Genomic DNA, 24,471 nt, shown 5'->3' with positions numbered 1-24,471 from the left:
CCGTGAGCTTCCCCTTGCTGTTAGCGCACACGTACTCTCAGCCCCGTATCTAGGTTAGCTGTCCCCTGCCCCCCACATAAACGTGCTCCTCTCCCCCTTGTACCCGCCTAAATGTGCCGGGCTGAGGCCCTCTCTCCGCCCCATCTCAGTGTGCTTTCCAGCCACCATTGCTCAGTACACCCGTGTCTGCTGTCTGTGGAACTGGCCACCAGAAAGTCATTGTTCGTGTTGCACCACGCTGCCCCGTGTGAACAGCTGCCGTTGCTCCACTCCCAGATCACCCTAATTCACGCGCCCCATCCCTCTCCCTGCACTATTGGCATCCCAAATTCTCCCGGCTCCTTGTGCTGGGAGTGCGTCCATCTGCCCCAGCTTCTGACATCCTGGAAGCTTCTGCTCCGATGTCCTGAATGCTCCATGCGCTCCCCATTCGCCTCTCCCCCCCATCCCCTTCTGTGTGCACGTGCTCCCAGCCCCCCCACCGCACGTGCCTGCCCCTGCGCTGCCTGGCGGGGGGCTGCCCCCAGCCTCCTCCCCGCAGCTCACGCCGCCCTTTGCAGCGGCCCCGTGGCTCTGCACGCATGGTTGTTCCCTCACTGCTCCTCCCCTCCGTGTGCTCACGCCCTGGCAGTGCCCTGCCGGTCTCCTGCTGTCGGTGGTCACGCTTTCTGTTGCACTCGAGCGCTGATGGATGCTGCTCCTCCCTCCCCGCCGTTTCTCTCGCTCATGCTTGCTGCTGTGCACCAGTGCGCACGGGCGCTCATGCACTGCTGCCACCCATCCTGCTCGCCTGCGCGCCGACGGGTTCTGGACTCGCCGTCAGCTCATGTTCACGCTCTCTTGCTCCTCCTGGAGCCTGTCAGTGCCATGCTCAGCTCACTGGTGTGGGCACACGCTCATGGGGGGAGGAGGGCTTGCTGCGGGGCTTATGCTTATTTGCTGTGGACGTCACCATCCGTCTAGGGCTCTCACTTGCTCACTCATTCTGGGCTCAAGCTTGCTCACTCTCGCTGTGGGGCTCACCTGTGCTCATCCCGGGCTCGTGCTCACTTGCCGTGGTGCTGGGGCTCACGCTCACTCGCTTGCTCTTGTGCTGGTGCACACACATGGCTCACATTGAAGTCTTCACCCCATTTGGTTGTGGCAGCAGCAGCAGCTCCTGACACCTCCTCCCGCAGTGGGACAGGGCCAGGAAGAGCAGGGAAGAAGGGAAGGGAAGGCTTTTTCTGCCACTAGCTTTACCCAGGCGGGCAGCATAGGTGCAGCCTGCAGCCCCCGTCCCTGTGCTCCCGGGGGCTGCCCTGTGGGGGCTCAGCATGGGGCAGGGCCGCGCTCCGCTCCGGGGGCAGCCGCAGCCCCCACGGCCGCGCTCCCAGCCCCGAGCTGTGCCCGTCTCCTTCCTCTCCAGCCCTCCTCCTCCTCCTCCTGTCCTTCTCCTCCTCCTCTCCTCTCCTCTCCTCTCCCGCTCTCCGCGCCCCTGCTCCCGGCACGGGGGTCTGCGTGCCGGGACCACCAGGTGGAGACAGCCGCCCGCCCGAGCCCCCGCCCCGACTGCTGCTGCCGCCGGCTCCTGCTCTGTGGCCTGTCTGTCTGCCTGTCCGCTGGCGCCCCATCTCTGACAGACTCGTGTCCGTGTTCTGAGTATAACTTGCCAAACTCTTTATTCTTTCGATATTTGCAGATATGTGCCACTGTTTCCAACTTTTCATCAACAAAAAGGCCTTTCCAACTCCTTCCAAATTAGAAGATCCAGGTGGTTACACACGGCACCTCTGTACAAATTCTCTCACTTTTCATTGCCTCTCCAGGGCCGGATAAGGGATGGGCACTGGGATTGATCTAAGATTAGAGGCTCGCCCGCCCTCCAGCCAGCATGGGTCCCCCCCTCGGAGACACGCAGGAGCCTTTTAAATCCCCCCAATGTAAAGTCTAGGAAGCGCTGAGACGGCCTGCGCCTGCACTTTAAGCTGGGACATTTCTGGGCCTGCTGGATGCTGTCTAGGCACTTTCCATGCTCGGGGATGCCAGGCGGACGACCCTCATGGGATGGGAAGACCTGCAGACCCGCCGGGACCGGGCGACAGCAGCGAGTGGAGCTGGATGGGCCAAAAGACGCTTTGCTGCTGCCTGCGGGAGCTGCTGTTAGCGCCTGCGCTAGCACTCAGCTCCTTCCTCCCTACTGCACCTCCTGCAGCCTGCATGGACTCCTGCTCCTCCTCCTCTTCCTCCTCGCAGCAGAGCAGCCATCTATGTCTCTTTAGTTTTCTTCTCTTTCAATCTCTTTGTTTTGTTCTGGGCCCAAAAGCCAGTGAATTGGTGTCCCAGGCGCGTGGGGCTCGTGTCCCTTTCTGATCCAAAGCACATGGGGCGCTCCCGGACTGAGGGGGTGTGTAGGACGCTCCAGAGAGACGCTGCCGCTGCCCTTCTGCCATTGTTGTGATTCTGAATGTATTGATTGTGCTCCATGCCGTGTATGACTTGATATTTTCCTCTGTCTTAAGCACTTTGAATGAGTTCTGCTCAACAGACTGTATATTTCATATTGTATTTATTGGAGTTTGCTCTCACCGCAGCCGCCTTCGGGGGCTGGCGGGTTTTGCTCTCAACTCTCTAGCCGTGTGATAGATATTTATTGTCCATGCTCTTTTGTAAGGGGCTGGTATCTCTGCCCGGTGACCTGTGCTACTTTGTATGGTGCAAGTGTGTTACCAGAATAAATCTGTTGGATTAGTAGAGGTGTGACTTCCTTTCACTGCCTTAGCCTCTCCTGCTTCCATCCATGCTCCACCTGCATCCCATGCCATCTCTGTCTGTCGCCATGTCCTGTGTGCCCCGCGGGAGGGGGGTCAGGTAGCCCGGTTCTGCTAGGACAGCTCTGCCTGCAGTTGTGGGGGGACAGGCCAGGCTGCGGGGAGGCCGGGGCTGGAGAGTCCCCCGAGGGGACGGGCAGGACGCTGGCTGCTCCGTGTGCGGGGAGCCCCGGCCTGGGGGAGAGAGGTTGCTCGGGTCTGCGCTGGCAGCCCACGGGGACGGCGGGGCCGTGCGCGTCCCTCCCGTCTCCCATCTCTAATGGACCTCTGTCTCTTCTCTTCCAGTCTCGAAAGGGCGCGGACCCAGAGCGGGAGAAGAAGGTGCCGGAGTGTAAAGCGGACAGTATCGGCAGCGGGAGGGCCATTCCCATGAAGCAGGTTCGATCCCTCCCCTCATCCCCAGTCAGGGCAGGCTCCCTGGGTCGGGGCCGCGAGGCCAGGGGTGCCTTCGCTCGGCACAGGACACGGGGGTGCCTGGAGCAACCCGAGTGGGTGCCTGGGGACTGCACGCCTGCCTCGACCCGAGAGCACCCGTGCCGGGGCGCGGGCGCTGGGTGCGGGGAGGGGGCTGCACGGCCTGCAGAGCGGCTCCAGCAGAGGGCATCCGTGCCCCGCGCCCGCTCCCCGGCCCCCGCGCAGCCCCCGCAGCCTCGGTGCTCTGCTCCTGCTCCGCTCTGCCCGGGTGCCCTGTGGCCGGAGGCAGGGGGCTCTCCTCATGGTGGGCAGGTGGGCAACGGCAAAACGCAGTGAGCACAGTGCCCGTGAGCCCGTCTGTGTCAGGGGGAGGCAGCTGCTCGTCCCCGTTGGGCTCCTGGCTGCTGGGAAAGCTCAAGCCACCTGGAAGCGCCCCAGAGCATTGCCTGCCCCTGTCTGGCAGCCAGAAAGCAGCAATCAGTAATACCTGGGCGAGCGAGGGAGCCAGGCGGGGCGGGGGGGCTGCGTGGTGTTTCCACCAGGCTTTCATTGCGCTGCTGGCAAGGCCGAGCCACACACCGCCATGCAGCACCTGGCCGAGCCTGTGCCATGCACTCTGTGCCATGCACTCTGTGCCATGCACTCTGTGCCATGCACTCTGTGCCTGCTGCTGCAGTTCCATTTTTCTTCCCCTGGCCCCAGCTGGCCTCTCTCTGCCCTGCCTGCCCACGAGCTGAGCTGCTGTGCGTGCGGGGCCGGTCCCAGCTCCGTGTCGCAGGAACAGTGGGGTGGGAGGATGCAGATTCCGCGTCCTGAGTGGGTTCCACCTTGTGCTGAACGTTTCCTGGGGAAAGAGACCTCGGGAAGCACCCAGGCAGGACAAAGGGTAATGGTTTTAAACTAAAGGGCTAGGTTTAGATTAGAAATTGCAAAGAAATCCTTCCCTCTGCGGGCGGTGAGGCCTGGCGCAGGCTGCCCCCAGGAGCTGGGGGTGCCCCATCCCCGGCAGTGCCCAAGGCCAGGCTGGATGGGGCTGGGGGCAGCCTGGGCTGGGGGCAGGGGGCCCTGGGCATGGCAGGGGGTGGTGCTGGGGGGCTTTTGGGCCCCTTCCCACCTAAACTTCCATGATTGTGTGACCCGGCAAGGTCAGGGTGACTGAGGAACGGGGCAGTGGGTACACAGAAGGGGCACTTTGCCACCACTGGAGCTCCTCCATCCTGCTGCCTTTTTCCAGTCCAGCAAAGCATTGCCACGCAGTGATAGTTAGTGCAAGGCAGGATTGGGTCAGAGCCACTGGGACAGCGCTCAGGACAGGGCAGCAGCACTGGAAGGGAGCTGTGTTGGAGTGGCAGGAGGGGAGCAGGGGCAGCTCAAGCAGTGCCGGGCTCTGGGCAGGGGCTGCGGGGTCTCACATGGGAGGCTCTGCTTCCAGTGAGCCAGCGGCACACACAGCCTGAGCATGGGCATATTGGTGTGTGCCAGGTCATGGCCCTCCTCTCTCCGGAGTGTGGGTCCTTTTTCTAATCTGGCTGGAGCAGGGCTCACAGCTCCCTTACCTGTTCCTTCCACTGCTCCCATGGGCAGGCAGCTTTCCCCTCTGGCCACGCTGCTCCCCTCCACTCCCAGCAGGGCTGGCTGCCCCTGCTCACCCTGCAGGAGGGGCTGTGGGCTGGAGGTGATGAGTGCGCCTGTACAGCACCTAGCACCGAGCTGGTGGCTTACGAGGAGCACGGTCCAAGCCCTGTCTCCGTGCTGGGTGTTACGCCTTCTGGCTGCCTGTCAGCGCAGTGCAAGCTGGTTTGTGGTGGCAGCACCTCTGCGCTCTGATTGTGTCAGCCAGTGGGAGAAGCAGTGGCAGAAGTTGTGCAGCAGGGACGGGGAGGCTGAGTACAGCAGCTGAAGCCTTGAGTGCGACCTGACTTGGCTCCCCCAAACCACACTGCTGACTGGAAAATTGGATGACTGCAGGAGGTCCGGTCTGATCCTGGAAGCATTTCCATGTCCTTTGGTCTCTGGGCCTTTGGGTTGCCTTTTCCAGGGTTTCCTTTCAATCAGCAGGGCAAGATGCTTTCTTTTCCTGCTCCTGTGTCTCTGTGTGTTGCTGACTGGGCCTGGCCTTGTCTGTTCTGCTGGAGTTTTCAGTGTTTCTGAGGCACTGTGGAGTTGTTCCGTGCTGTAGGCAGAGCAGTGGTATTACCGCGTTGAACAAGTGGAGGCAGGCAAAAGCCTAGGTCTGCAAAAACAAGCATGTGCTTCACTCCTGTGCCTCGCAAGAAGTAGGTGCCAAACAGCCCATCTGGTCCAGGACCCGTGTGAAGTGGCCGGTCTGTACAGCAGCACCTCGCCGGCAGAGCACAGAGCAAAGTGCTGCCTCATCAGAGCTTGGTCCCTGCCCAGGTTCAGGAGCGGTTCCTCAGGTAGCCAGAGCTGTGGGAGCTGGTTTGCAGAGGAGATCCTGGCAATATTATTACAGGAGCCTTCAGTGATGCTGGGGGAAGCAGTGTTTTGGCTGTCAGAACGGTGGGCTCTGGTTTATGTTAATGGTTCTCCCTCCCAGGGCTCTGGCGGATTGTGTTGCACCGTGCTGGAGTTGTTGGGGCAGTGCTGAGGCCCCGGAGCACGGCTGTGACCTGTCTCTAGAGATACCTTGGCACTCGGAAGCTGCTGCCTCCCACTGCTTGAATTAAATGGTTGTTCTGCAGTATCTCAGGAGGGTACAGAACTTTGTTCCTGAAGGAGAAGACAGGCTGATATCCTACACAGGCTGTGGGGCGATGAGGTTGGTGTGGACACAAAGCACAGTGGATACAGAGCAATGTCAGAGTGCTGCAGGGCTTCACCATCCCTGCTGTGCCATCAGCCCCCTCCCAGTAACACCCCAAGAGAGGGAGGTGACTTAGGTTCATCAGTGTGAACAGGAGCAGAGATTCAGGGCGGGTGACGATTGCTCTGCCCCGATGTGGAGCTGCCCTTTTGGAAGCTTGTGGAGGTCTCATTGCTTGCCATCTCTTTGAAGGGCAGAGAAAGATCAGGGACTGTGGTCAGATTCACATGTTGTGGCAGTCCTGCATGCCATACAAGAGCAGAGAGCCAGTTACGCTGCAGTGACAGACGTGCAGAATCCTCTGCCTCTGGCCACTCTCAGACTGTCACATTGCTCAGCATGTGGGTGCACCCAGTGCCACTCTCCATGTCACTGACACATGTTAAATGGTGGGACCGGCACTGTTCAACATCTTCCTCAGTGACATGGACAGTGAAACTGATGCACCACCAGCAATGTGTGCTTGCAGCCTAGAAAGCCAACAGTATTCTGGGCTGCATCAAAAGCAGCACAGCCAGCAGGGCTGGGAAGGGCATTGTCCCCCTCTGCTCTGCTCTCATCAGACCCCATCTGGATCCCTGCATCCAGCTCTGGGGCTCCCAGCACCAGAAGGACAGGGAGATATTAGAATGAGTCCAGTGGAGGGCCACAGAGATGATGAAGGGGCTGGAGCACCTCTCCTACAGACAGGCTGAGAGTTGGGGTTGTTCAGCCTGGAGAAGAGAAGGCTCCGGGGAGATCTTGTAGCGGCCTTCCAGTACCTACAGGGGGCTGCAGGAAAGCTGGGGAGGGGATGTAGGGATAGGACAATGAGTAATGGCTTTAAACTAAAAGAGGGGAGATTTAGAATAGATATAAGGAAGAAATTCTTTACACTGTGGATGGTGAGGCACTGGAAGAGGTTGCCCAGAGAAGTTGTGGATGCCCCGTTCCTGGAAGTGCTGAAGGCCAGGCTGGATGAGGCTTTGAGCAGCCTGATCCAGTGGGAGGTGTCCCTGCCCATGGCAGGGGGCTGGAATTAGGTGAGCTCTAAGGTCCCTTCCAGCCTAAAGCATTCTATGATTCTGTGTGCACTGCATGGCTAAAGGCAACAAATGCTGTGCTTGGGGTGCTGCAGCCACCAGTAGATAACCTAGGGAGTGATTTAATTCCTCTGCTTGGAAGAAGAAGCTTGGTGCAAGCTCAAATTACTGAAAGCTGAAGTTGATGGATGATGTGGAGCAGTAGAAGGGGTAGGTGCCCTGTGGCTTTCCTGAGGCCGTGTCACTAAGACCAGTGATCTCTTCCTGAGCTCTGCGGGAAGAGGGCTGCAGAGCGAGGGACTGCGAGCAACCGTGTTTGGTGCTCAGAGCTTGGGGTTTCTGCCCAGCGCCCAGGCTGATGGCTGGGAAGGCTGACCACAAAGCGAGAGGCCAAGCTAGGTGTTGCAGAACGGAGACTTTGCTCGACTGAGGAAGGGCTCTAGGAGGACGTATGCTGCCATGATGCGTGGTGGCTGGCTGTCCCTTGTCTCCACCTCCTTCAGCACAGCTGAGAACAGCTCCCCTCTGGGTGGCCTGCTCTGTCTCACTTACCCCCCACTCACATCTAGGGAAGGTGGAGATGTGCGATGGGACGCATGAGGCACGTCGTGTTGAGGCCCCTCTACACTTAGGACAGCACCTCCTTCCCCTGCGGTGGCAGAGTCAGCCCGTGCCTTTGCTGGTGTGCAGCTCTGCGCCGTGCTCAGGACCCCTTGGCTGGCGATGTCCTTTTGGTTATACGTTCAGGAGGTCTTGCAGGATTGGAAGAGCTTTTCTGTAGCTGGACGCTTGTCTTTGAGAATTGGGTTAATTAGGCCGGGAGACTAAGCTTCCCCAGCTGTTTGTTACTAGGAATGAGCTCCTAATTGCACATGCACCAGATTCTTTCTGGGAATGCTGTACTGAGTGCACAGGCAGCCCGGGGGGCCCCAGGTCCCTGGCCCGGCTCAGTTTGGGCCACACACTCCAGCAGGGCCCAAGGCGGGTGGCTCCTCCTCCTTGGGAGCTGGGATCATGCTGGGAGCTTAGATTACATTTAAATTGCCATTTGCATTTTCCAATCAATACGCGACTTTACAATTAAGTTTGGTGTTAAAATTCTTAGCAAAAAGTGAGTGGAAGGGAGATTTGTGGAGTAAACGAGTCCTTTGGGGGCCATCGCTGCTCCCTGCTTCATTACGCTGCATATTGCTGCTGCTGCTTTTACTGTGCTCCACCACAATCCAAACACAACAGAGACGGTCGTGCTGGCCGACAAAATGCAGGGAGAGGAAGGAAAAGTGAGGAGAGGGAGAGAGGTGGGCTCTCGCTTTTCATCTCCGGCAGCTTCTTCCCTTCCCATAAGACTTTGATGCTTGGGAGGAAACCTGTGGAGGGGTCGCATCTCATGCAGCGCCCTGTGAGAAGCAGGGGGAGCTTGCGGAGCAGCAGCCTGTGCCATCTGCACGTGGTCACGGTGGGGGGGCCCTGCGGGGGTCCCGGCTGCCTGCAGACGTGGCCAGGAGCTGCACCAGGGCACACGGGGCACCTGCGTGGAGGGGTCGAGGTGTGCCGCAGGGTTGTGCCTGCCCGCAGCACATCCTCCTGTGTTTCACCAGGCTTTGTCCTCCTCGCCACTTCTTGCTTCTCTTCGAGCTGTCGTGGGGGTTTTCCTCCACGAAGAAACAGTTCTGCAGGTGCTGCAGGCCAAACCTCCACTTTCTGCCATCAGAAAAGAGAATCGTAGAACATCCCGAGTTGGAAGAGACCCATAAGGATCATCGAGTCCAACTCCTGACACCACACAGGTCTACCCAAAATTTTAGACTGTGTGACTGAGTGCACAGTTCTTTTCAAAAGCACAGAAGCATTTGGACTTGAGAAGATGGGTGGCGGAGTGGGTGACCCTGATGCACCCAGCACAGCAACACCATTAACAACTGGAATCCTCCCAGCTGCTGTCCCCTGCCTTAATCTCTAATACAGCAGCAGAGAACAAGTCTAACGGCTCTATCCCTGGATTCAGCTGTTTCTTGCAAGTGTTTGGCCTTAAGGGCCCCTTCCCCTCCCCCCATTTTATTAGATGTTTACTTAGACTGTGTAGTTGCTCCCAATTTTGGATTCTTGTGCCTTCTGGCTTGAAAAAAATGGGCTGCCAGTGCTTGACTCTCTGTTTCCAGGCCTGGTTTTGCTCGTGTGTTCAATTTGTAAAGTTCCAGGTTTGTAGCTGAACTAACTGCCGCTGAACTCTTCTCTGCAGACAACACATTTTGGGGGCTTGATAGTGATTGCAGCAGCCCGAAAACGTTCAAGTAGGTAGTTCTGTGGCACCAAGGTGTATTGAGCTGAAGACACCTGAAGGAGAGGAGAGGCAGCTGGAGTTCTTGGTTTGCAGGACGTGTTGGCAGGTCAGACTCTAGAACTGAAGCAATTTTAAAGCCAGAAGGGATCGTTGTGCCCACGAGCCAGGGAGCTGCCCCCAGTGACTTTGAGCCAAATTCGTGCCTTCGGTCTGGTCTAGAGCAGATTTGTTTGAAAGATACCAAACAAATGTTCTTAGATACAGAGAACCTACCGTTTATCTAGATGAGATGGTGTAATATTGAACTGTCTTTATACATGAGACTTTACAAGTGAGAGGAATAAACATTCAGGCACCCCTGTGGGAGACGCACAGCCCAGCAGTGGTGCTGGGGACGATGCTTTGTGTCCGTGGTAGGCCAGAACCTGGGCAGAGCGGCCGAGTCCTGGCGAGGGGTCTGGCAGCCTGCTCCTAGGTGCAGGACCTGGCATGAGTCCTGCTGGAATCCACGCTCTTCTCAGGAGCCCGTTTTGCCAAGTGATACAAAACAATTTGTGTTAATGACCGGTCACCTCCAGCGATTTACTCTGTGCAGTTTCTATGTTGCCTTTAAGTTTCCTGTTTTTGTGCTTTCCTTGGGCTCATTTAGGGAAGATGTTGACTAAATAGCATGAATCAAACACAGGTTGGTTGGACCTATATACAAATACTTATGCTGGATATGGATTTGCCATTTCTGATTATTTGTCTTCTCATTTGTGGTTATATTTGGAGACCTTTCACTTGACCAAAATGTTTTTACTCCATGCATTAATGGCCGTATGGATTTTGTACAGTTGGATTTTAATGTATGTGCTGCTCAGTTAACATCCTAAACAATGCTGTGTCAACACAGCCACCATTGCCATCAGGTATTGTGATCTTACCGAAAGCAGAGCCACACTTCTCTGATGACCTATTTCCACGCTGATCAGCATTAGTTACACTGCTGTCCCCTCATTCTTTGCTGATCACTTCTTGTGGTGGCTTTTTGACCGTTTTGCCCAGTGTAAGCGTCTGGCTGGCTGGCCACAATTATAAGGGTCATTGCTTTTCCCCTTGCAGATCTTGGCAAGGCACGAGCTTTTGGACTGCTCCTACGTTTTAAGGCATGTTAAAATCAGCACCTTTTAAACACTGCTGAGCAAGCTCTTCGGCTAATTCTCGGAGCTCTTGAAGGCAAGGGATCAGATCCTGCCACCAAAACAGTTCAGCTCCCACCACTCTGCTTCAGCTTCCCCTTGTACGAGTAGGAGGCTTTTCCTTTTCACACTGTTTGCTTCCCAAGCACTGAGCATAAGTGGTCATGGAGCACTTCTGCCTTTTCTGCATCATTTATCGCCGATTTCATGGTCATGTCTGTGCAGCATTGTTACCCCAGCATGTGCCAAACCCTACATTGTTTTTGTTGTGTTTTTCCATTGGGCAGGCGCAGCGGCCTCAGTCTCTAGGCAGTGGGATGAGGCCCCCAAATATGCCGAGGCTGGCAGGACAGAGACAGTCTCTCCAGGTTTTTGAGGAGGTGCTGGCCTGGGGCCCAGATTTTTGCCACGTTAGGAACAGCCAGTCTTGACGTCTGCTCAGACAGTGCTTTCGGAGAGCCCAGGCCCGGCAGTCGGTAGATGCAGTTTTTTTCCCAGACTCTTGTTATTCATCCATACTTTTGTCCCCATGCTGTCCTTTCCTCCCTGCCAGCAGAATACTTGATGTTCTCCCCTCAATCCGTTCTCCAGCACCCTTGTGCCTGGCTTGTTGCTCTGTCTTCGGTCTCCCTCCCCACCTCCAGTCTTACCTGGTACAATGTCAGACCCTGCTAGAGGCAGATGTCCTGGGGAGGCAGAACTGCGATGGGGAGGAGGTTACAGAATCATGGAATCAGAGAATATCCGAGTTGGAAGGGATCTACAAGGGTCATTGAGTCCAAGTCTTGGGTCCCCAAAGGACCACCCTAAAAAAAAATAATTAAAAAATCAAAAAGCGGGTCATATCTGAGAGCATTGTCCAAACACTTCTTGAACTCTGGCAGGCTCGGTGCCATGACCACTTCCCTGGGGAAAGGTTAAGAGGTTGCAACTTTGAGTGATGGTTCAGATCCACGGGTATTCATTCTGGGTTGGGCTGGTAGGAAGAGGGAGCTTTTGTCATACGTGAGACCTCAGGATTGGTCTCGTGTAACCTCCTAATGGGGAAGTGGGGTGAACAGACACCTCAGCTGCCCAGGACCTGCTCTGCCTCTGAAGTGTGCCCCTAGCTCCATTTGTTTGACACCTCTAAGGAAGAGCAACCCAAGCAGGCAAGGGAATATTTATCCCTTGTGAGACCCATGTACTGGAGTGTTGTTCCCTTGCCTGTCCTAAATTATTCTTTCATTGTCCATCCACCAGTCTGTGCTTTTTACGATGGGAGGTGGCCTGGGAGCACTGTGGTAACAGATCAAGGATTATCAGCTGGTGGTGAGGTTAGCTCCTGCCTTGTTTTGTCACTGCTCTTCAGCATCTGAAGAGGTGCCCAGAGAGAGTGGTTTGGGACACGAGGGTGTGTGATAGATCCCTCTGAGGACCTGGGATTCAGGACTGGCACGTGGAGACCCTCATCTCAGAACGGCAGGGCTGTCTGGGGATACATGCTGGGGTTGGTGAGGGGATGGCTGTAGCCCTTTTCCTATGAGTCCCAGGGAAAATGCTGTTGGGAGACCAACCTGGATGTTTCTTGAGTCTCGATCTTTGTGTCTTTTCAAAGATCAGTCTCCTACAAGGGGTGACTCTGAAGCTGAGTGGGAAATACCCAGATGAAACAAGGTCTAAGACTCTTGCTGCTTTTCTTTTAGGGCATTCTCCTGAAACGCAGTGGCAAGTCACTCAACAAGGAGTGGAAGAAGAAGTATGTGACATTGTGTGACAACGGAGTCCTCACCTACCACCCCAGCCTGCACGTAAGTACGGCAGGGGAGTTGCTTGAGGAGCAGGGTGGGACAGAGCAGGATCTCCTTCGTGCTGTGGCTGCTGCTGCAGGTCCTCTCGCAGATGCCACAGTTGCAGAGTTGCTTGGAAAGGGTTTGGCAGCCGATGAAAGCTGCTGACCCTGAGCAGGAGGTTCAACATGAGCCCTCAGTAGGGCAGGCTTATACAGCAGAGTTGTTTTTTATCAGTCTGGAGAAAAAACCCTTCCCTTTCCTGAAGGCTGTCTCTGCTGTGCCAGGCTGGGTGGGAAAAGCTGATAGGAACATGCTCTGCACAGAATTATGCTCAGTGAATGCATCTTGCTTTTCTGTGTTTCCCCTGCTCAGTCCATTAAAGCAGAGGCTGCTGCCTCCCTGCATCCGGGGTGAGGAACAGGCAGACAACTCCTTGCAGCCACATCTGATGGTGCCATTTGGGTGTGGAATAATTTTCCTGGCTGCTAGGTATTGGGTAATGGAGATGAGGTGCCTGTGCAGAGCCTGCCGAGCTGAGCTGTCACTCGATGCATCTCTGATCCTCTTCACTGCTTGGCTCAGGCACACAGCTGCCTCCCCATCCATCTCTGTCGCCTCCCCACTGTGGGGCTAATGACTTCTTCCCCATTCCCTCTTGAGCACAGTTTGCTGCTGAGACAGTGAGCCGCGGACAGACACACCTGTGACACCGAGACCACAGCACCCTCTGCAGAGGACGCGCTGCAGCGGGGCGGCCGGGGGGCGCGGGGGGTGCGGGGCAGGGCTCGCTCCCCGGGTGGCTGAGTGGGGCAGAGAGCTGGGAGCTGCAGCTCCTGTGCTGTTCAGTGCCCGCGGTTCCTTGTGTGTCCCCCAATCTCCTCAGACATGTACGTGTTTGGGTGCCCTGAGCCTCACAGGCTTCCTCCTGCCTCTCTGGTTCGTGGGCTTGTGACACGGAGCCTTCTGACCCTAATAGCCTCATGCTGGAAAAAGCAGTCATTGCATGTCCTTTCCTTAATTCAGGAAAGCTGTAAAAACAGTTGTTTGGGTTTTGTTTGTTTGCTTGTTTCCTTTTAGTCTTTGTTCCTTTTACCATATGGTGTGGTTCTGCAGTTCCCTAACTTTGCAACCCCATTTTTTGGTCTTTATAGACCCAAACTGGGAGGGAATGACTGCTGCTGTCTGCTCTCTGTGCGTGCTCACACACGGGTATGGTTTATCAGGTTTCTGACATCACAGGGCCATGGTTTAAATCATCTGTGGAGGCAGAGTGATTTCTGGGATGTTGTTTAACTGCACTCAGCTGATGCCGCTGCACACTAGGTTTGTCTGCTCTTTACACCGTTTGTTCCCCAGAGGGTGATCTGGTTTGATGTCACTTGCTTTCCTTAGTTTGCTTCTTCAGTGTTTCATTTCATTACGGTGTTGCCCCAAGCAAAAATCTGTTTTACTTCTCCCTGGTGCAACTGGTGATCCACAACCCATTGCTAAGAAAGGTACAAGATGGGCCTCTCCGCCCCTCGATTTCACCAAAAGCTCTGCACCTTGCACCAAAGTAAGTAATGCCCTGTATGTTTCCCTGTATCAGGGACAAGTTACTTGTGGGCCACAGAAAGCAGAGCTGCTTGCTGCCCAGCTCTGACTCCTGCGAGGACAGGAGATCTGTGTGCTCCCTCCTTGGCATCGCCTCCCTGAGAACCGGGGAGAAGATGGATGGCACCCACAGCTGTGTTGTGGTTTTTGTGGGATGCGGACAAGCTCAAGCTTTGGTGAGCAGCGTGGGGCTCTGCTGAGCACAGGCTGCCCTGCCTTGCCCTGCCTTGCCTCGCTTTCCCTCTGGGTGTCCAGTGTACGACCGGCTTGGAGGGCTCAGATGCAGGAAGGCAGCCTGGAGGAAGAGGTGCTTCGGAAGATGTCCCGTTTTCTAGTGTGAGTTAAGAGATGCTGCGGTGCTTTTCTGTCTCCAGTGGCATGAAGCAGGTTTCCATGCCCTTTGACAAGATGTCACAAGCAGAGCACGTTAAGGTTGAACAGCCTGGGGCAGTAGCAAAACCTCTGCTCCCAAGGAAGGGCGTGTGCTGCTTTGGCACTCCCACTTGTGGCAGCAGCTGTTGGTCCAGCAGGCGGCTGCTAAGGCAAGAACAGGTATATGGGATCCTCAGTGGAGGAGGCACACGGCGTCCTGAAGGTCCCTGAGCCCTGTCATGCCCCTTTTTTCCTGTCCTTGCTCAGAGTCAGCATGTACTCCTACATGCCTGGAGGCAGCAAAATTCAGCGGGCAGCAAAGGGGTCCGTGAGGGGATGGCTGAGCACAAGGGGAAGAGGGTCGGAAGAGGGTCTTTCCCAGCCCCTCTCAGGATGTTCAAGCCCCAGAGCATTTCTGTGCTGCATTTGTGTTCCCAGTGGCTTTTCCTTGGCAGGATTCAGGGCAATCCCTGCCTAGGCATCTCTCCTCTTCCGTCTTGTTTCTGTCCTGCCCCTGCCCCACGTGGGATGGGAGGAAGTACCACAGGGGTTAGCAACCTTTTATTTTTTATTTCAGTGGGGATGTCTGCTCCACATGTGTCTGTGCCCCACTGGGTGAAAATTGCAGCTCTGGCTGGGTCATACTTCTAATTTCACCACCCAAAAGCTTCCTGACAGGGCTATTCATCTGCTTTTGAGTGTTTATCACTGTCCTTGCTTCAGGATCTGTATCTCGGCACCTCCCGTCCCACTTTGACATGTGCTGACTGGGACTCAGGCTGAGGCCGTGGGTGTGCAGGGACGGGTCAATGGGGAGTGCTTAGGGAGCTGTGTCCAGCCCTGACCAAGTGCTCTGTGACTTGGCAATGGGAGCGTGTCAGCCTCGGCTGGAGGCTCAGACCTGTGCTTGGGTCCTCGGGAGCTGTGCGTCCCCGCTCCCTGGTGCTGCCTCCTTTCTGGAGCAGGCGGCAGCTTTACAGACTTTGCAAGCAGGACGTCTGCAGCTGGAGCTGTGGGCAGCAGCTCTGCCTGAAAGTAGAAGTGGCTGGGGGCCCGTTGGCTGGATTCAGAACAGATTTCCTCATTGCATCTCTATTTCTCTTACCTTTCCGCGCGTGTGTTAAGCGACAGGGAAAGAACAAGTTTTATGAGAAGACTGGTGCAGTTTCGTATCACTTCCCCAAAGCCTTGGAGAGTAAGTGCTTCTGCTCGTGAGGAAGGCGTATGTGGTTCAGCCCAGCTTCACTGGCCAGGCTGTGCTGTGCTGCACAGAGCTGGAGAGAAAGCATCTCCCATTTTGCAGCCAGTGGAGCCATTCACACAATCACCTTCTGTTAATTCTATCTGCAACATCAATTAAATTGTTTGTAGAAACTAATTGAATGTGGCTTAATCACACATCTTAATAGCTTTCCACGCTTTGAACTCGTTGTTAATTCCAGTAATAAAATGAAATGAGAGAACTGGCTGGGTAATTAGCGAGGAGGCTTGGGAAGAAATTGCTGTTTTATAGCATGTAATAAAAGCAGTGCGCTGGTGACCGCTCTCTCCGGCAGGCAGCCGGCTAGCGCAGCAATTGTGCTGAGTTAGGGAAAATCCTCCAGCCCCTCCGAGATTCCCTGCCCAGGGGTGACACCGGGCTCCCACCCAGCCAGGAGCAGCTTGGAGAAGCGTTTGCCTGGGATGGTTTTCTAGGAACTGCCTGGGGCACCAAAGGGCACATGCGTGTCTTGACTGTCTTTTAAGGTCAAGTCACCCAGCAGTGGGAAGCACAGGAGGGTGTGCTGCAGTGCTGCCACGTCTCTTGGACGTGCACTGAGAGCTGGGTGCCTTCACAGGGGTCAGCAGAAAGAGAAGAGTTCAGAACAAGACCCTGAGGTGCTGCTGAGCAGTGGTAACCCATGCAGACAGCCACCTGAACCGCAGCATTGCCTGCACAGCCCTCTTTACCCGCTTCTTGGAGTCCAGGACTGGGGGAACGGCTGCTCTTAACCGATCTTCTTCATGCCTTTATCTCCAGTTTGGAAGCAGACAATTTACACAGGCACCAGCTCCAATTTAATCCTCTTGGTGACCTCCTTGTGAACTGGAGCAAGCCCAATGCTCTCTGCGGCAGCTGCGGCCTCACCCCACACGGTTGCTGCCTCTCATCTCCCCATCGCAGTGCGAGCCCCTGGAGCAGGGAGCCAGGGAACCCAGACCCCACGCTGGGGTGAGCCCAGGGAGCTCCCTGCAGAGCCCACGGGGCTGGGCTGCTGCTCCCAGAGAGCCAGGCAGGGCCTCGGGGCTCTGCAGAGGTCACAGTGCTCTGGTCTTTCCTGTCCAGGCACATGGGGGGTGCTAGGGGAGGGCTGCAGCATGCTGCGGGGCAGGGGAAGGGGTGGAAATGGGGCAGGACACGGCGCTCAGGACTGGCCACAGGTCTGCAGGCTGGTTTTGATTAAAAGGTGAGGTACTTCTAGGAGGCAGAACAACATTCACAGTCTGCACATGGAGTTCTTGGCTCTGCAGTAGCCTTCCAGCAGGAAAGGTGAAAGCACCAACTCTGGGGTAGCTTAGAGCCATGTAGGTGAATGGATGAGAGAGTTGTGCTGAGCTGTTTTTTCTGGGCTTGAATTTCAGTAGCTGGGACCTGAGAGGGAATTTCTGGTTATCGCATTACCTGCACTGGTGTGGTACATTGTTAGCAGCTACTTCTGAGTGTTGTGATTAAAAAGACAGCGAATGACAAGAAGGAAGAACTGCCTGCCACCGATGCGCTCTTCTGCACCATCTAGTCTGATCCCCGGCCAGGTTTTCACAAATGGCCCTGTCATGGCCTCTGAGTGCCCCTGGCAACGTCCCAGCCTCGTTCGGTGAGAGCTGACGGGGTCTGGGTGCTGGAGGCGATGGCTGGTGCTTCCCTGGGGCCAGTCCCAGCTCCCTAGCTCATCATGGGAAGGAGGCAGATCGGTGCCCAGGCTTTGCCTCCGTTTTGTCAGAAGACATCTCGCTGCGGACGCTGGCAGAGTCACAGGGTCTGCTGCTTCTGCCCCACCTGGCTTGGTGCTTCAGTGCAGTGCAAGGAAAGCAGCACATGCTGAGCTCCCGGCACCTCCAGGTTGGTTGCTGGCTGTTAACCAGGAGCCACGTCGATAGTTGGAGCCGGGTTTTGGCTTTGATTGAGTGAGTGAGAGGGGAGCTGAGAGCAACTGGCCAGGGCAGGGCTGATCTCGAATCTTTCCGCCTCTCTGCTGCAGGACTACATGCAGAACGTCCATGGGAAGGAAATCGATCTGCTGAGAACCACCGTGAAGGTACCGGGCAAGCGGCTGCCCAGGGCAACGACGGCGGCAGCGCCCAGCGCGAGCCCCAAGGCCAACGGGCTGGCAAAGGAGCGGAGCAGCACGCAGCTCACGGGAGGCACAGGTAAGAGCTGGTGTGGGTGCAGAGCTGGGGCCAGCCCGCGCCACTGGCAGCGCCTGGCTGGGCTGAGCCAGCAGCAAAAGCAGTCGTGGAGATTCTTGCTGTCACCGCTCTCTGAGTGCCTTGGAGGGGTGTTGGCGTTGCTGTGCAGAGCTCAGGTAGGCTGCCCGCTGGGGCTGCGCTGGGAAGTGTACGGGACAGGAGGGAGTAACAGGGCTCTAACTACCTGCACGAGCTCCCTGAGAGGAGGCAGCCAGTCTCATGAGCTGCTGCGCGTGGAGGGAGCTGGTGTTCCCTAAAACCACAGAAACCCCTGCCAGGGATGTCTCCTGATCCCTGCAAAGTTCTGCTCTCTTCCTCTTGTGGTCCCCTTTTCCTTCTCGCTTTTCCCTGGGGACGTAGTGATGTGAGGGGGGTGTTTTGTGAGTTCTGTCTTCCCATGTGAAGTGGAAAGACAGAAAAAAGGAAAGTTTGTGAGTTCTGTTTTTCCATGCACACTTAAGAGGCACAGCTGCCTCCAAGCGTGGGGAGAGGGAAGGGGCAGGCTGGGGGCTCCATCTTTCTCCTGGAGCTTGTGCCACACTGCCTCTGCCCCTCCTGCCCCAGGAGGTATCACACCCTGCCCCAGGGAGGTATCAAACTTAGAGATGTCCTTCCTGAACTTCCAGGGCATCGACAAGTCTCTGCTTTGTCCTTGGGGTACCCTGGCCCAGGACAGAAGGTTTCCTCATGCATTCTTCTTCCCAGAGCACTGCTGGCAGTGGTCTAATAGGGCAGAACATGAGGATCTCTCCACTCTGCAGGATAACGGGGAGGTGCTGATAACGCTGCTGATAATGGAAATCCGTGATAATCTGGTGCTGTGCACTGTGCCACGGAGAGAGGAGTTGGGTCACCCCATCCTGGTTTCTGCTCAATGCTCCGCACCCTGGTTGTGTCCTGCGGCTGGGCCTTGGCACGGTGCTCCCAGCCCTGGGGCCTGGTGGACATGGTGCTCCCAGCTCCAGGGCTGGGCCTTGTGGACTCGGGTGCAGCTGCAGGGAGCACCAGCAGCTGGCTGGGGTCCGCAGCATCACGCTCAGCACAGGCAGAGGCACGTGCTGGTGTTGCTGCCTTCACGTGGTGCCAGCTGTGAACCTCTCTGAACCCATACTGCTGGTTCTGTAGAGCTGGGCTTGGTCTGCAGATCACATAAACTGCCAGTGAATGACTGCAATTACTCTATTTTTTGACCAAGGACATGCAGCTGAAAATTCTGCCTGTTTTCTGCCACTTCTCTCCACTATTCATTGTCATTTCTTCACCGCCACCTCCGTACACCCTCAGCATGCATGAGTTCAGTAACAATTGCACGTAGCACTTCTCAGACGCATTCCTAGGGTGCTTTGTCTGATGCTCGTACTTACAGAAGGTTATCAGAACTGCAGGAAGAATCAAAGACAGAACACAGAGAAGCTTCTGGTGATGTCAAACCCAATGTCCGTGTCACCCTGTGTCCCGCTTTCAGCAGTCATCTCAGCCCTGTTGGGCTCACAAGAGCAGATCGAGATGTGACTTGATTACTGATCCTGCTGCTTGGAAAACCAATGCCTAGAAGAAAGCTCTGTGCGGGGCCTTTCGGCCTAGTTGATAAAGTTTGAGGAGATGCAGTGTCTGGAGGCTGATGTTAGAGCAATTTAAACTTGAGAGGAGATGTAGTTCCCTTACAGGGAGGGTAATTAAACATGGGAGTGGTTTATCTGGGGAGCTGGTGGACTTAGCACTGCTTGAAGCCTCTAAAATGAGATTAGTTATCTTTCTACAAGTTATGCTTTAATCCAACTCGCATGTGTAGCTGCATGCATGCGTGCAGGGGAATCACACTGGATAGGTACAATGGTCTTCCCTGTGATCTTCCCTCATGTAAAAGCCATGAATTTGAGAAGCCCTGGTCACCGCCTTTTCCCTGGGCCCCTGAGCAGAGCATCACTACCGTGCCACCCAGAACACATGCACAGAACACATGCATGAGCACATTAAGACAGCAACCTTAATCAGTTTTTTTGTGCCTTGGCTTTGGGTGGTTGTCTGCATTGGTCAGAAAGGCTTTTCTGTTATTTTTTTTTCTCCTGGTACACAAGTGGTAAGATGTTTTCTGAGAATATTTTTCAACTTGCTCTCGTGCCTCATGCCTCCAAGACTTACTGCAGCTCACAGTTCAGTCACCATGGTAAGTGCTCTGACATGATAGAAATCTTTGAGGTGACTCGCTCATAGCCTTGTGTGATGCAGGGTGCTGGATTTGGGATCAGTAAAGAACCTGCCCTGCCTCAAACTGGCAGGGACTGTGCCCCTTTGCTGCCTGTGGGACCAGGAGCAGGACTGTTACTGGGGTCTGCTGAACATTTCTCTTCTAATACATGTTTTGGTCAGCTGGAGCATCTCAACATTTCCAGTTTTCCGCCAGTGCCTGGAATATTGGTGGATTTGATCAAAGTTTTGGAAGTTGGTTACTGAGAACTCTGAGGACTCCTGGGCTGTCCTGGCAGAACGGCCTCTGCTTTTCTGTGCTTTTTTCCCCTTCAATTTCCAACTAGAATGTCCTCTTAACCTTAATTCCTGTATGAAATTTTATTGGTAAAGAGACAAATGAGAGGCAGGAGAGTAGCTGAGATCCAGCATAGGACCTGTTAATAGGTTCCGAGCTAGCTAAGAGCAGGTAACCAGCAGTGGTACATGTAAGGTTGAGCAGGCGAGCCCCTCCACGTCAGGCAGTCCTGCAGTGTGGATGGCTGCCGTGGGACCCCTGCGGGTTGCTCTCTGTGCCTGATGCAGGCAGTGCAGGCAGCACAGTGTGTGGCATGAGTCTAACAAGCACCAGGGCCAAAGAGGGGAAGCCCAGCGCCCAGACTCCGAGAACATTTTGGATCTGCCTCCCTGAAGCCTCTCCCCTACGTCCAGTTGTTTCAGCGGCACCTTTCTGCCACCTTCCTGTCCTGTCGGTTTTCTTTGGAGCCTTGTTGCAGACCACACCAACCTGCCTGATCCTTTGAAATCAGGGTTTGCCCAAGCCAGCTGCCGAGCTGTTGGGTGCCTCTGGCGTGGTTCTGGCTGTGGCAAGGAGCCTCCTGGAGAGCACCCGGAGTGCAGCGCAGGTTGGGACCTTCCAGCGTGCAGCTTGGCACAGCCCTGGGAGGGAGAGCCGACGTGTGGGCAAGAGCTCCGTCGTGCCACTGGGCCTCAGGACCAGCATTTGGTGCCTGGTGGTGTGCGTGTCCCCAGGGACCTGTCTGGGGCTTGCCATGGTGGGGCTGTGCCCTGGGGAGGGCTGGCACAGGCAGGCTCTGTGCCGGGCAAGGGGGAGCGACCAACCTGTGCGCACTGCTGTGCACCCAGCAGGTCCCGAGTCCCACTGTGAAGGAATCCCTTCAGTGGCACAGATGTGCTGGGGACAGGGACAAAATCATTTGTGCCTTAGAGCCACCCCTCCTGTGCTCGGGATGGGAGGGTGCTGGATGTACATGCTCCACCTTCCAGTAGTCACCATCACAAGGCTCACCTGATCAAGTGTCCTGCACCATCCTCCCTCCTCCAGGAAGCCCAGTGGCCTTATCCTAGGAGACACGTGAGGAAGAAGGGGCACATGGCACTGGGTTCCTCAAAAGCTGCAAGTGCACAGGGAGAGGGAGAGAGAGAGTGGGAGGGAGGGAGGAAGAGGGGGAGAGCTTCCCTTCATGCATGTCTCTGAGCCAAACATCTCGTCACCGAGATGAGAATATATTGTGGCTGATGTGCATGAAGGCTAAGAATATGCTAACGGTATCAGTGATAAGCAGATAGAGAGAGTAAATGTTTCTTGTGATTTGTAAAATGTTACTCTTAATACAAAAACAGTCCAGTAAGTGCTTGGAGTAGCAAAGGGACCAGCTCCTCAATATGATGTTAGGGTTGCACAGGCACAAAATGGGAGCGTAGTCAGACCCTGCTAGAATGACACCATGGACAGCCTAAGGTTACGTGGAGAAGCACACCAGAGGGGAGATGAGGCTGTTGTCAGCTTCTGTGTTGGCGACAGGATCCGGATCAGTTAGCTGCCTGGTGCAGGGAGGGGTTGTGTGGAGCTGGACAGGGGCTCAGGCACAAAGCGATCTTGCTGGGTGATGCCGACTGCGTTACTGCTTTTACCCTTTGTGGCAATTTCTTTTTGGACTTGGAGTGAAAAGTCAGATGTTTCAGTATTAGTGAATCCTCTCACTTTACAGTTAAGCATTCCTTATTGCTGGGGCAGGATGATCTGGGTTGGAAAACAGCGTGTTGCACGTCTGGAGGTGGCGAGTCAAAACGGAGCGGGGAGCACTGGCACCGGGGGGAGACCTGCGGGTGTGAGACGGGAGGAGAGCCCGGCTGGCTCCTGGTGAGGCCTGAGGGTCTGTGTGAAGGTGGCCGGTGCTGGTGTCCCTCTGGCAGGCAGCACTCGGCACCCTTCCAAACGCACCTGAAGCAAGAGACTGCCCATGCTGTTAGATGGGGTTCAGCACGAGCCTTGCCATGGCCCCATCCACGCTGCTCTGTGCAGCTCTGCCTCTGCCCCTGCTCTGTGTCCGTGCCATGGGCCGAGCTGATCCTGCGCAGCCCCAGCCCAGCTGGGGGGGAGCTGCTGCCCCCCTGCTGTCCCCCTGCCCAGCAGGCAGGCTGCTCCGGGGAGGGGACGCGGGAACAGGCGCTGCTTTGCCGTGCTGGCTCTGCTCATCATGGGGCAGGAACAGGTCCTGTGGAACAAGGCACGTCCTTAAGTGCATGGCAATGTGCATCGCGTGGCCCATGCCAAAACTCCTCCTCTACATTGTCCAGCTTTCCGTGTCTGAACTTCATATTAAAAGATCTTTTCAAGATATTTTCTTTCTCTCTTTGTTTTTTTTTCCTTTTTTTTTTTTTTCTGAAAAACAGATTTTGTGGGCTTAACATGCCTCAGCAGTGGATTGATGCCACTTGATCCAGCGTGGGTCTGGGTCAGCTGAGTGCTGTGACCCTGGCAGAAGGTGGGTGTCAGTGTTTGCCAGCCAGATGCTCGGCTGTGTCCTGAACAGGTAGGGCATGGGATGTAGGGACGAGGCATCTGTTACAAAGCCAGTGGATATTGCTCTTTTTTTCCTGACCCCCTCTTCTGCCTGTGCTGCCCTCCTCTGTGAGCTTTTCCAGCTCCCAGCCATTCCTTCCTGCCTCTCCCTCTTCCTGGTGACTCCATCTCCTGCTCGTTTTACCTCTTTCCCAGTGCTGTTTGGCAGCTGGCGATGGGCACCCCGAGCACCAAAGAGGCATTGAGGTGCTCTCGTTCCCCACACCTGGTGCTACAGCACTGGGTGCCAGGAGAAGCAGTGGCAGCAGTCGTCCTGCTCATGCTGCAAACCAAGCTGCATGAAAAAAGGCACATATATTTATCCTGTTCGTGTCAAAGCCTCACAGAGACTTTGAAGAATCCACCTACTTATCTCATTTTCTACAAATAGAAATGAGACCGCCAGAAGCACCTAGGTTAGTCAGAACATCCCAGCGTCTGGGTTTCTGGGTCGGATGTGTCCTAAAAAGACTTTCTTTGAACTGCTCATAGAAGTTCTTCCCAAGTGGTGAGAGCTGTGGAGACTCCCGAAGTCTCAAAGAAAAGGCACCAGTGGGTGCTGGTCTTTGGAGAAAGTTGAGAAAGGGTTCTTGGCAATTACTGCTCGGTACTGTACACCCTCGGTCGGGTGAAGTAGTGCTGGCTATGCTCCAAGGATTTAAACTCCTGTTCCTCTTCACAGGGGAACGTTGCTTCTCCCACTATTCCCCAGGGATCCCCAGATGAATCTTCTCTGCAGTTCAGCAAGCTCACCCTTTCTGCATTTTTACCCTATCTGTATCTTACTCACTACGTGTTTCTGGCTTGAAGAATGAAGGCAGCTCTTGTTTAGACTAGATGAAAAAGTATTTTTTAGTGGGGAAGGACAGATGGTAGCACAAGAAAAATATAGAGACAACGTCAATCATCATGAGAGGCTGGTCCCAGCACAGCTGCAGCCCTGAGCTGTTGATTTGCAGAGGTTTGCAGGGACTTACTCCAAACCCAGTCAACTCAGAGGGAAAATGCATGCCTGGAAATGTGGTACGTGCAATGCTGGTGCACAGGCTTATGTACACACTTCACATGGGCACCAGAGCACGTGAGCCTATTCCTTGGCACCTTATTGGAGCTGGGTGGTGTAAAAGGATGCCAATCAGCTGGACACTGGAGAACCTGCTTCCAAATTAGCAGTTGAAGTGCAGGGAAAAATCAGCAGATTGCTGAGGTCATTGTGAGCAGCTATGTGAAGGCTGACAGCAAAAGGCTGCCTGATCTCGCAGGCAGAAGCAGTGCGGATGCTCCACCTCAGCCAGAAATGCTGAGCTCATGCAGCAGTCCCCAGTGAGATGTTCTGGGCTAGGTGGCTTGGAGATGAGACCAAAGAAAGCGTGCGTGAGCCAGAGCAGGGTGTTGGGGAGGAGGGTGGATGGGACAGCTCTGCCTGGTCCTGCACGGCGGTGGCTGTGTGCCGGGCTCCCCGGGAGCCTCCCAGTTTGCTGCCAGCGTGGGAGAGCAGGGATCACGCCTGTGCCTCGGGGAGGGCCAGCAGGAAGCTGAGCTGTGCCAAGCCTGCTCAGTGCAGGGCACAAGTCTTATGTGTGGGGGGAGAGCTGGAAGGGGCTGCTGCCACTTGGTGCTCTTCTCTCTGAAGAGCAGCCACGTGATTTGTCTTGTCGAGTACCTTGGGGCAGGCTGCGAGAGACCTCCTCCTCCTTTTTCC

At 55.4% G+C, this 24,471-nt stretch overlaps 1 protein-coding gene across 4 annotated transcripts in view; it reads left to right on the top strand.

Annotated features, from left to right (window-relative positions):
• The window catches only part of AGAP3 (ArfGAP with GTPase domain, ankyrin repeat and PH domain 3), a 131,002-nt gene that overhangs the window by 70,587 nt on the left and 35,944 nt on the right, over nt 1-24,471 (top strand). For 3 of the 4 annotated variants that reach the window (XM_082753944.1, XM_082753943.1, XM_082753942.1), the window contains 3 exons: nt 3,096-3,188; nt 12,218-12,322; nt 17,509-17,677. In XM_082753944.1, the coding sequence (XP_082610070.1) occupies nt 3,096-3,188; nt 12,218-12,322; nt 17,509-17,677 (367 nt within the window). Of the gene's footprint in view, nt 1-1,681; nt 1,820-3,095; nt 3,189-12,217; nt 12,323-17,508; nt 17,678-24,471 lie in introns of those variants that run through there. The other variant, XM_082753945.1, reaches the window with a different exon arrangement.

This window comes from Aythya marila (genome assembly GCF_965140915.1).
Source record: "Aythya marila genome assembly, chromosome: 2".
In the NCBI taxonomy this organism is placed as follows: domain Eukaryota; kingdom Metazoa; phylum Chordata; class Aves; order Anseriformes; family Anatidae; genus Aythya; species Aythya marila.
This window is presented reverse-complemented; position numbering and strand designations above follow the sequence as displayed.